This window comes from Polyodon spathula, chromosome 2, assembly GCF_017654505.1.
Source record: "Polyodon spathula isolate WHYD16114869_AA chromosome 2, ASM1765450v1, whole genome shotgun sequence".
Lineage (NCBI taxonomy): Eukaryota > Metazoa > Chordata > Actinopteri > Acipenseriformes > Polyodontidae > Polyodon > Polyodon spathula.
Window position 1 is genome coordinate 51,140,018 of NC_054535.1, and position 12,409 is coordinate 51,152,426.

Consider the following 12,409-nt stretch of genomic DNA (forward strand, 5'->3'; position numbering starts at 1 on the left):
TAGTTTCAATAAACAATTGAAATGCATTTAATGACTTTACTCAAATAAGAAACTTTCCACATGTCCATCATCTTGCCCCCCCCCCCCCCCCATGTTCAGTACAGTTCTTATAAAAGCATATCCTTCAGAAAGCATACCGAGCTACATATTGTATATATTATGTTTTGCAATTGATTTCAATGTGACTGATTTCAATGTTTTTCATTGTCAGTAGGATTTGCTTCCAATATGTGGAAGACATTTCTACCAGTGCTGTTGTTGATCGCACACTATCCCTTTAGTACAGGTATGGCAAATTACACTAACAACTGATTACAAAGTGCATGTTGTAAATATTAGTATATTATATCTATAGTGTACTGTATCTGCACTTGTGTGTGTATTTATTTTAATCATCATTTATAGTGCTTAAGAAATTAACACTTTTTTTTCAACTACTTTTTCTTTCCAGCTCTGTTCACTGTGGAAATGGCTAAAACCTTTTATCTCGCCGAGTTTGGAAAAACTGTCAAAATGGAGTGCATATTCCCGACAAGAGGCAGTCTGGACAGTATAGATGTGTATTGGCACCACATACTGTCTAACGGCTCGGAGTATGAAGTGTATACACTGGTAAATGGGAACGAGGACCTGCAATCACAGCACCCTGAGTATAAAGGGAGAGCCCATATGAAGCCAGATCTGCTCAGGAAGGGGCGGGCAGTGCTCCAGGTCTCCAATGTTAAGATTTCTGACTCTGGCTCATACAGGTGCCTCATCAAAATGGGAGGGGCTGACTACAAACATGCCACCCTTAGTGTTAAAGGTAAGAACATATCTACTGTATGTAAATATTCCCCTAAAACACAAACTCCCCTTATTTGAGACAAGTGCTGCTGGTCTTAATCTAGCGATGCTGGTTTTAATATAGCAGTGCTGGCTCAGGAGCCTGTAGGTGGTTCAGGAACTGGTCCAAACAAAAAAAAAAAAAGGACCATTAAAAATCTTACTGTACAGTTATCTATTTCTATTTGCTGTAACACCTTGTCTGGGAATTTATATACCTGCCCAGTCCAGTAATAGACCAATATTCCTAACTCTTAGCAGGTCACCAGCTTACCAAATTGAAATCTTGTTTTTTTTTGCCCTTTAAGGTTGTTTATTTACTAAGAAAACAAAGTGTGGGCTTTTTATAAATACCACACCTTGTTCCAGAAAACTGATGACATGGTTATAACATTTGCTGAACCTTGTCTTTGTGGTTTCCTGCAATATATTTAAAAAGATTACTGACTGAGAGCAAAAACATTTTATCTGTTGGCTTTTATAAAAGTGTTACTTTTTAGCAACCACGTTCACAATTCAAATTTCTTATTGCTGTGAACCCATTACCTTGTCTCTCACACTGGGTTTAATGGTATCTGTTCAGGTATCATGGCAACCACAAGGCAAAAAAGTATTGTGACATAAAAATACAAAAAAGTATTGTGACACCCTGTATCTCATTTTAATATAAAAAAAAAAACTGGATGGTTAGTGTTTATGTATGTACGGCATACTGAACATGCATATATTTTTAGCTTCCTATAGAAATATAAAGACCAAGGTAATAAATAAGCTATCTGCATCAGGGAGATACACTGAGTTGAGGTGCCAGGCTGAAGGCTTTCCCTTGGCTGAAGTTCAGTGGAGAGATGAGAAAGGCCATCCTCTTAGTGCTGCAAACACCACCCATGGAGTATCTGCTGATGGAATCTACATTGTAACCAGTGTAATTAAGCTAAACACAAGCTATAATGAGAACTACACTTGCAATTTCCGGAATGACACAGTGAATGAAAACTCTTCAGCAATCCTTTATGTTTCAGGTACTGTTTTTTACTAATCAAGTCAAGCAAAAATAACCCTACCTGTTGTAAACATTGATTGTGGCAAATATGCAAAGGCATGTTGCTATTATGTCGAAAACCATTTATAACAAAAGTAATTAAGAAAAGTTGTTAAAGTTTGCATTATAGGCCAAAACATGGTGATGTCATATTTTGGTTATGGAGATCTGCAGTTTGGTGTACTTTGATTTCTTTATAGATCAGCTTTCTGTATGTCATTTTAGAGTTTGAAACTTGATATGGAACTTTTTAGAACAATTTATTGAGTGTATCCTGTGGTACGTGAAACATCTCCTCTGCCCTTTTCATTGTGAGGGTGAAGTTTTATTTTCAAATACAGTTTCATAATTAAAAACATTCTCTGAAATTACAACACTACTACCAATCCATCTTTTACACCTACAGGTATTAGAGTCTCCCATGGTTCATGGACAGAGAGCCCATCTCCACTTAACACACACTGTAACATTCTACATTACTGAAACTGTGGGACATAGAATTGCAGAGAACATTGGGGTACTAAACTTAAACTACAGTTGACCTAAGCAATAGTATATTGGGTAGTGATAACAGGAACTAAAGCTAATTAAAGGTATGAAAAGGGATATTACTATATCACCACAATTTGCTCAGAGTGGAATAACTGTCATCAAGCTGTAATGCAAGCAACCATTTTAGAGAAAATGTCCAGCAGATTTAATCACTGATTGCCACAACATGAGTTTATCTGTACTATATGTACCCTGGTTTTGCAGATTCGATGGAAACAGATGAAAGTGAAGATGCAGTGGCGGGGTCTATATTTCTATGGAGCTTGCTGACAGCATTCGTGATCTGTGGATTGATAGCATTTATATATATTACGTTACAGAAGAAATCTAAATTGAAATGTTTGCATTCAAAAGGTATGTTATTGCAAAATACTCAGGGGAATTTCATAGTGACTGATAATTGTTTAGTACAGTTCTCCTCTTAATGTCTATGCATTGGTTGAGAGTGTGTTCGTAGCTCAGTCGGACACATTTACAGCCACCCAAGAAATCCCCAAAAAATTAAACTACACGCAGAAGTGGTCAGAAACTTGACAAATAAACATCAATGTCAACATATGTAAAGTGTGACATGCAGGTCACAAGTGAAAACTTAAAACACCAACTGGGGGGATAAAAGTAGAATCAGAAAGACCTTGATGTTGTAATAGACTCATCGCTATCAGCAACCATAGTGCGAGGAAGTATCAAAAATGTAAAAGAATGCTTGGGTATATCGCCAAAAGTGCAGACTACACACATCCTTCAGAGGTTATGATGAGGTTGTATAATGCGCTGATGAGAGCCCACTTAGAGTACCATGTCCAATGGCCTCATCTCGTGCTAATGTTTTAAAGGTTTTTTTTAATGTTGAAAAACTTTCTTCTAGGGCATTGATGAAAATAAGCAGATAGTTTTGTGCAAGCACTTGAAATGTTTAAAGTGGTGCATTTTCTCAGCTAACCACTTGTACATTGTTTTGCTTTTGATGAAATAGCAAGTGTTTGTGCAGCATTTCCTCTTTATGAGATTCCCCCAAGGACTCCCAAAAAATGTGATGTATTTTTTGTTTCAGTGGAATTCTCCTGGTGAAACCTTTTAGTAAACAAGAACTTCCTTGTATGAATGATGCTGTTAATAATATGCAGCCATCTCTGAACTGTGAATTGTATTCATTATATGATAAATACCACCCCATCTTTAAAACTAGCATGCTGAAATGTGAGTGAGCAAGAATGGAATGAAGCTGAATTTTTGCAAGCTGATTTACAGGATATGAAGGAACTGGAGTACAAAATTTGTGTCAATAGACTATATATACCATCACATGAAATGGTGGAACTTTGCAGAAATCTTTGGAAATCTGCACCAAAGGCTCTTCCAGCTCATTTTCTCTTGTTTGAACAGTTTTAGTTATACAGTATTTTAATGGAGCAGTAACCAAGGTTTTGCTTTCCATTTTCAGGGAGTAAGACGGTCAATCAAATAAACAGGTCATTAAACCAAAACTTAAACGTCAATATGAACTTAACCAATGCAGAGACCTAAAAACTGTAGTAATGTGATGACTGGCTTCAGTGTTCTCTATCAACAGCATTCTATTTCCAGAGGCTTATCTAATAGACCACCATACAATGAGTTGTAGTACTCCGCATGTAAAGTAAACGAAGCATGTGAATCAGTGTCTGTTGTATTGTATTTAAAAATATCTGCATTACATGAATTACTATAAAAAATATATATGTTTGGATTCTAAGTAGCTGTCAGCTTGGGCTTCAGAGTGGAATGGGAAAAGCAATTTCTAACCCTCACCCTAACCTTATCCCCAAGTTAATAGGGTCATATATTTTTCAGCATGGGACCCTAACGTACAGTAATAAAGAGAGTAAGGGTCACATTGAAATCATACATTCTGTTCAATGACTGGCAGTTCTCCAAGACAGCTTAGACAGATGCCTAAAAAATGATAAGGGCGTAATATTGGAGCAACCTAACCAGAATCACTCAGAATTATTGCTAAACTCATAGAAATGAAAATGTCATTTATTTTCCAACTTTCTAACTGACTACAATGGTTTATTGTTTAGGACCTGCAGGAGGTGATGGTGAACAGCTGCAAACAATTACTGTATTTGCTGAGCTAATGTAGGAATCAAGCAAGAAACTGGGTAAGCAGGTTGGATTGCATTCTGGGAATTATGCCTTCTAACTCTTTCAACATATTATTAAAACATATATCATAGCAGACATTCACTGGCATGTTCATGACCTCCATGCAGCATCTTGATTGAATTCAGCAGTTAGACAGTGTCCAATTTCATTTTTTCCTTTTTTTTTTTCTAACTGAAAAAAAAAACAATTTGATTACCAAATAACAAAAATGTATTTTTTGTTGTGTAAGTACTCAATGTTTACCCATTACATAAACTAAATTAACATTAGTCCTATGCTTTTCTTTCAGATATAACATGCTAAAAAATTTGAACGGGTTTTCAAAGCAACAGGAAATACATTGTTAGCAGTGTCAGTTTATACAGTGTAGGGAATGCAGGTCTTTTTTGCCAGTAATGCTGTGAGCTAATTTTAGATTTGTGGAAATGCTCAATTTTAATACCAATACATATGTGCATGCCGCATTTAAGTTTGGCACTATTGGTGGTCCGTAAATTGTTTTGAGTCGTGCTGAATTTTCTCAAGATATTATTTCAAGATATGCGCAAGCGTCTGTATCTCATTTAATTTTGTCTGTGTAATTGTTACGCTATTACTAATTTATTAATCACCATGGTAAATGTACGGTATTATAAACGAGATGTACTTTTTAGACATCAAAACAGTATAAAAACATCAAAACACACCTCGAAATAATGCAAAATTCAGCATGACACCATACTTAATACTTTTAGAGGTGTCGTGAGTCAGTATTTTTACACAGAGCAGTTTGAGATTCAGTTACTTCCGGATTGGCTAGAAAATTAACAACCTTGAAGTCTGTGCACAGTGAAGTATGGAATATTTTGTTTTTGAGGTGTAATGAATTGTAAAAACATAACAAATCCTTGCTTTTCTCCATTTTTTAATAGTCAAACCTGCTCATCTGACCAACTGGTCTAAGTGAGCACTATAAATTCCTCCCAATGAAATGTGTGCTTTTATTTAACTGTATTAAGAGAGCACCGGTCTAACACGACCAGCGACCACAATTCTCTTACCCAGCAATGGACTCAAACCTGTATTAAGCACCCTTACACAGGGCTATTGTTATAAGAAAAATATGTTTTTTAAATAGTATGTCCTAAATTCAAAGGAATACGGTAACCATTTTAGCGGTCTTTTATCCGTAATCAATAAAACAACATCGCTCTCAAAGGAAGAGAGAAAACATGGAGAAACAAAACATTCTCCCTAGATCACAGAATTAAAATTATTAAACTTGTAAAGACAGTAAGTGCCAGAAAAACTGCTGAATAATTCTGCACTAGAAAGACACAGATACAGTGTTTTGAAACGGGGAGAATTAGGGCTTGAAGTTTTACGATTTTATTTTTGACCGATTTTTGACTAAATAAAGTCGCTTCTTTTACCTTGATGTTCTGATTGACTTGCAGATTCTGCTTCACTTCTTCATTATTCGAACACAACAGCAAGCAATGGCATTAATCACTTTCCCCAGATGCTACTTTAACTTGCATTTCGTTCTCGCACTTGCCTGGAAACTAGGTAGCTTCCAATGTGTCTGAAAATAAATTCCGAAAAATTCAAACAATACTTGTCTCTCATGGTCTCTTTAGTCCTTCCAGTCTCTCAATAAAAACCAAGCTATTGCAGCTGCCTTTATTGCTTGCAGCTGCTATCTCATTTGCCTTCCAGGTCAATACGTTCCTGCAATGGAGTCTCGCCTTCTTCCAGGCTGACCAACTTCCCGACCCTGGAAATGAACTGTCAGGCCAGCCCTCCCAAAGATTTTCCCTTTCGCTACTTCGTGCCCTCACAGGTCGGGAGGGAGATTTCCAACCAGAACTCATTATATTTCTGTCAAAGAGTGACATTTAATGTGTGATTTATAGTATTCACACATTGTCAGACGGTTTCTGTTAACAGAGAAAAAAAATAATAATAATACAGTGCGTGAACCTGTCTGAAGAACCTTTGAAGGTTTAAAACTACCTTCGCCTTCCTGGCTAGCAAATTACCCTTCGAACACAGCCCTACAATTGTGTGATTACATTTTTCTTTGTTTTGGAAGATTTCGATATTGTCAATATTGACATTGAAATACATGCATGTGACAAAGAAAAATGCTTCTTGGGGATAAATCCCCCTCCCGACCTGTGAGGGTGCTGTATAAAGGGAACAGAGTGCCCTGGACTGGATGGCCAGACAATTAATTTCCAGTATAAGGTGGAAGTCAGCCATCTAGAAAGGGGGCAAAGCTAATGTACACTAAATCATCGATCAGGAAGGGAAACGATGTGGCAGCTATGGATTGGAGGAGCGGTTGCAATCATTAACCAAAGGGGCGTGATTGACAGTATATATATAAGGGGACGTAGCGAGGTGATCAGTTCCTTTGTTATGGTTAACGCTAAACTGGAAGGAGACCTGTATTGTAGTCATGAATGTTTTGTTTGTTTTGTCGTGTCCAAAAACTGTTTGTTTGTTGTTATCAGATGGCTAACACAATCCGATTCTGTCGCTAAAGGCCAGTACTAAACCCAGACAACACTGCACTTGTGTCATGAGTAACTGTATTTGCACCACGAGCACTCATGGACTTGTGATCATGTTTGTGTTATTTGTGGGTGTTTAAATACCAGGACTATTATTTCGGGACTGAACCCGTGTAATAAACAGAGCAATATACAACGCTGTGTATTGCCTGTTATCATTATTGTTTACTGTTGTCATCAGACATTGGATTATAAATAAACCACCATTTCACCAGTACTTTGTTGTTTGTCTTTGTCTTGAGCACTGCATCGCCTCTACACCTGCGCACTGCAAACCACTTTGCCACAATGCACGATATCAATATAAAATGTTCATATCGTTGCCCACAGCTACTTGTTATGAATTTCCAATTTCTATGCCACTATTTAACTATCTATTTTTTTGTTTTTTTAAGTAAATTTATTTGAGGTTAAAATGTTTTTCTCTTGTTAGGGATACATTTTTGAATAGTTCTTTAAGAACTGTTTGGGTCTTCTAGCAAAAATGGTTGGACATCTGTGCTGTAGTAGGTGTTAAACCAAGATTTTATTCTTAATGAGAAAGAGCATAGGTGCCCTTGCTAATACAAGTAATTATTGTCTGGATAAATTGTGCGAATAGTAAAAAAAAAAATCTACAAATTCTCCAACCCTTTAAAATGAGTTGTGACCCTTTAAATGCAAATCCTGCATCTTCAGATAAATAAATTATACTTGTTACCAAACTCAAACAGAATAATGTATTTTAACTTGTAATTGAACTTATCACTGTTTTGGCTTTGTTTTGTTAGAGTGCAATTACGCAGAATTGGAAAGGAATAACAATATTTACATATTTACTATAACTCATTCTGGCACCCTATTTGTAGGAAATTGACCAATTTTGTCAGCCTTTAACAAAGCAAGTATTCATTTTACAATTTTACATTAGCCTTGAAATGTGTCTTTAAAAAGGTTGCATTTAGCAAACTAAGGAAGCATCCACTTATATTGTCTAGAAATATAATATTGTTTATTATTTTTCTTTTACAGATTTGGAAAGAGAGAACACGTTTCATCAGTATAAAGAGGCCTTTGATAAAGCTCTTTTGTTTGGTCCTGGAGACTTCCACTTTCAAACTTACCAACAAAGATTACAAACAAGAACTAATATCTAATAATAGTATTACTAAGAGTTAACAAATGTTTTAGGAAACTCTTTCTTTATAGTTTTACCTTTTACCATTTGTGATGTGAAGTTACGGATACTGTATTGTATGTTCCTGTATTAAACTTTAGTGAAAGAAAGACATGAGTTGACTTGAATTGTTTTCCTGTTATCAACAATGGACACTACATAAAAGGCTGCAGTCATTGTCTGTCAGTCCTGCATATTCTGCTGATTCATTCAAGCGTGGTTCTAAACACTGCTATAGCAAACAGTGTGAATAAGTGGCAGGCAGTTATGGTGGGGATTTTCCAACGCCTTTCCTTGAGTAAATGGGCTGTGACCACCAATTTATTTCACAAAGGTCTCCAAAAAGTTCTATGATGGAAATTACTTCCAGGCATTCCCAGTCTCCATCTACAAAAGGGCGCTTAGCAATCAATAAGCAAAAATACAAATTAATAAAAATGCCAAATAAGTTCCTGAAGGATGCTTTGGACTGCTATAACAAACAAAGAACATAGGTGGACATGTATCAAAATCGACTTATGTGGCGCTAAATTGCTTGAGTATAAAGTAGCGCTCTGCTGAGGCACAATTTTTACCCATCCCGGATGTATTAACTGGCCTAAAATTAATGAGGCACGGCATAAGCTGCCACATTTAAATGCAAAACTTCTGCTGCGCCGGTGTTCTGAAAACTTAAAAATGGGATACGGTAGCACAGACTAACAGACTAATCTGAAAAATAGTGCCTCCTCTCCAAATGGGCTGCCTCAATTCAACAATAGCTAGGTCATTTCAAGAGGCAATGACCTGTGTTGACATAATGAAAAGGATATAATGAACCACGTTTATTGTACGACCAATACAAACAATTATACATAATGAAATGGCCGGCATCGAGCTATAATTTCACCCTCAAGGAGATCAAACAGGGTAATGCAGACCCTAAATACTTTCCCTTCTTCTCAGCCTGAACTGATCGTCATAAGAAATACCCCTGAACATTCACGATATCGCTAATTTCACGGAAATCTCGTATTTAACTGCCTGCCATGAAAAATATGCATTTTCCTACAGTATTTTACATTACTGTACTCTTCACCTCCCCTGTTCATGTCATACTTTTATCAAGTAGAAGCAGCGCTACAGTAGCTGTACACGGTCCGACTCGGTGCCGACCTGGCCTGGGACAAGGCTATCAACGAGGGAGAGATTGAGACAGGTATCGTAACCAACACTGCCTCCCTCTATGATAGTGCCTCCCGGAGGCATTATAATTTGGAACTATCGTAACCTGTCTGATCATGCCTCCTGTAAGTACTACCGAACGCATTATAATAGGGAGGCAATGCTATGACAGGCAATGCTATCTTATGCTGCCTCCTGTAGGATAGTGCTACTGGCTATGATCGTGATTTATAAAATGGCTTGAATAAATTAAGTGCTGTGACTGGCTGATCAAGATCACATGACTGTGCAGTAATAACAGTCACATATTCTTGGGTTCACTGTTGCGTTAATCATTGTATTGAGCACCGCCTGGGTAAAGCCCAGCATTGAGCCCAGAGTCTTTTATTATATTTATTGTTTTAATTAGAATAATATATTATCACAGGGCTGGGTAGATAAGGTGGAACATGTCAGTAGGATCGTGGAAATACACAAGGGGCACGGTAATTCAGTGCAGTATTTATTAAAGTAGGATGAGCATTGTTTAGAGATAGGTTTTTAGTATAACTTCCTTGCTGGAGAGCTTCAATATTGGTTACTGAAAAATCCTCATCATTGCTTGTGCAATCTTTTACTATTTGTGTGTTAATAAAATATATTCTTGTTGAACTCACTGAATGGTGTGCATGTGGTTGTGTATTACGGGCCCGGGGTTGGGTTACAATCATTGGGATCCTTTGAACAGTGGTCCAGTGGTATCGTGTCGTCAGGGCCCTAGGAACACTGTTCATACAAATTTACCTGGACATTACATGTACAGTGCGTATAAAGAAAAAGACAAAAGCTTCGGTTTTCTCATTTCAGGTTTGCCAGGGTGTCCTCGGCTCACCGCCTTTAACTTGCTTGAAGTGTCATGCTACATACAGGGCAATTTTATGGCAGACGTACACTCGGCACTATGGCCTTCGCAAACGCTTGATACATGTCCCCCATTGTATTTAAAGTTGCAGTGTCCCTCAATTATGTTCAATTTTACACTAAATACTGACTCCTAGTCAAATAGTACATTCTGCTGTGGTTTAACATTCTGTGTACTCTTTTATATTATCTAAGGTAGCTTTATTTGCAGGCACAACAATCTTTTTGACCTCTGAAAAAAAAAAAAAACATCTTGCATTGAGCAGAATATGTACCCCACATTCAAATACGTGTAATTAGCTATCTGTCTCACTTAGAGGGACCAAATATTATACATTTATATACCAATGTAGAGTTTCCTATTTGAACATACCCAGTGTTTATATGAGGCTATTTGATGCAATATTTAGTAAGTATGGTAAAAAGTATAATATGAAAATGTATATGGTTAAAAGTCACCCCCCCATGTTTATAATATGCTTACACTATTACATTTTTAATCTGTCAAGGAGGATGAGACCATTATGAAAATGATCAATTGGGGATGCATTTTGGGTAGATGATCTAACCAGTAACTGGGAATCTTGCTGGTGTTTTCCCCCAGAGGTAATGTATTGACCAACATATTCAATCAATCAATAAAAAAAATGAGGAGTACTGTATTTATATTCATGTGATCAACAGTCTTAGACCACAAGCTATTTATTTTAGATTACTATTACTCAAGCTAAGAACCCTGTTTACTGAACAGAGCTGAGAAATCCAAAACGAAACTTATACAAACCCAAAATAACCGACTTGTTAAAATGGTAGCTGGTGTGGTTAGTAAAGAAATTATGTGTGCCACTTTTGGTTAATTTGGAGCAAGAGGTACTTTCTACAGGACAATAGCTACTGAAATCTGCCAAATTTCCTGTATTGTTCAAAAAAAGCAGAGAGACCACAACTTTACCTTACAGACAGGCGCTCCCACATAAAATGAAATTGGTTGGGTCATTTTGCAGTCAACCATGCTGTCCCCATGCTTTGCCATGGTCAACCAAAGTTTTTATAATGCTTTGTCATACATTTCAGTGATTACCAGTGCATGCCTCTGCTTGTGCCTGTGGTATGCAATACAATAGTAAACCTTCAAAAGGAATGTTTGTGCGCTGAGTGGATTTCCAATAAGCGATGAAGTCAGATACATTTATGTCAAGGTCAAGTTACATTTTGAGAAAACCTTATAGTCAAAAAAGTTTGTCATTACATTTTTTAAGATTCTTTTATAGCTGTCAGTAGTCATAAAACGAGTCTCAAAGGAGTTATAGCCATGGTTTTCAACGACAGCCCTAATCATTTTTCTAAAGTTTTGCAGACTTTATTTTAATTTTGCAATGTATTTTACCACTACACTATGCATTCCCCTGTAGAAGACAGGTGGGTTCCTGCATAGTCAAAGCATAGTGTGGAAGCAGCTGGGATGCGCAATAGGAGACGCGTTGCTAGGCAACTAATTGAGCAGGCAGGCTCACCCAGTGCTGAGCTGATCGGGAGATCCTGATTGGCTGGGGGGCGTGCCCGGGGAGCCTGCATGCAGTTCAAAAAGCATCTGTGCCACAGCTCAGGGCTTCTGCATGGCCACAGCCATACAGATGAGTGCTGAGTGAAAGCTTTCTGTGTTTACATCGAGGAGGAGAGCGTCCGCTCCATGGAGAGAACTACTACACAAAATCTTTCCACTCCATGAACTCTTGAAGGCATTGCCCAGATAAGACTGTTTGAAGAGGCCAAAGTCACCATGAGGATGCCAGTACTCTTGGAGTCCAGAAGTGGGTTATTTTAGGGGATGCTGTTCTCAAACAAGTATAGAGGGTGTTTGTAGAGTAGTAGGTTACAGGAGTGGAAAGTCTTTTTTAGTGTAACAACCCTTTATTTTTAGCTTTGCTTTGTTTTGTTTTCTTTATCAATTCTGACACTGGGGCCACCATTGCTGGTAGTGGCAGCACCTGTGCTGTAATAAAATCTGTGCGCCAGTGTGGCGTGTCAACACCCATTGCTCTGTGCCTGACTCAGTATTGT

General features: G+C 37.5%; 1 protein-coding gene and 1 long non-coding RNA gene across 2 annotated transcripts; both read left to right on the forward strand.

The window, feature by feature from the left end:
* The first annotated feature begins 216 nt into the window (after window positions 1-216).
* Window positions 217-1,864, forward strand: LOC121326741 (programmed cell death 1 ligand 1-like). Its single transcript, XM_041270187.1, has 3 exons — window positions 217-286; window positions 452-805; window positions 1,560-1,864. The coding sequence occupies exons 1-3, from the start codon at window positions 229-231 to the stop codon at window positions 1,862-1,864; spliced, it is 717 nt and encodes a 238-aa protein (XP_041126121.1). The 5' UTR covers window positions 217-228.
* Window positions 1,865-2,645: 781 nt separating this feature from the next.
* Window positions 2,646-8,337, forward strand: LOC121328055. The gene is made up of 3 exons (XR_005951636.1): window positions 2,646-2,773; window positions 4,486-4,566; window positions 8,140-8,337. It is a non-coding gene; the product is annotated as an uncharacterized LOC121328055 (long non-coding RNA).
* Window positions 8,338-12,409: the final 4,072 nt, after the last annotated feature.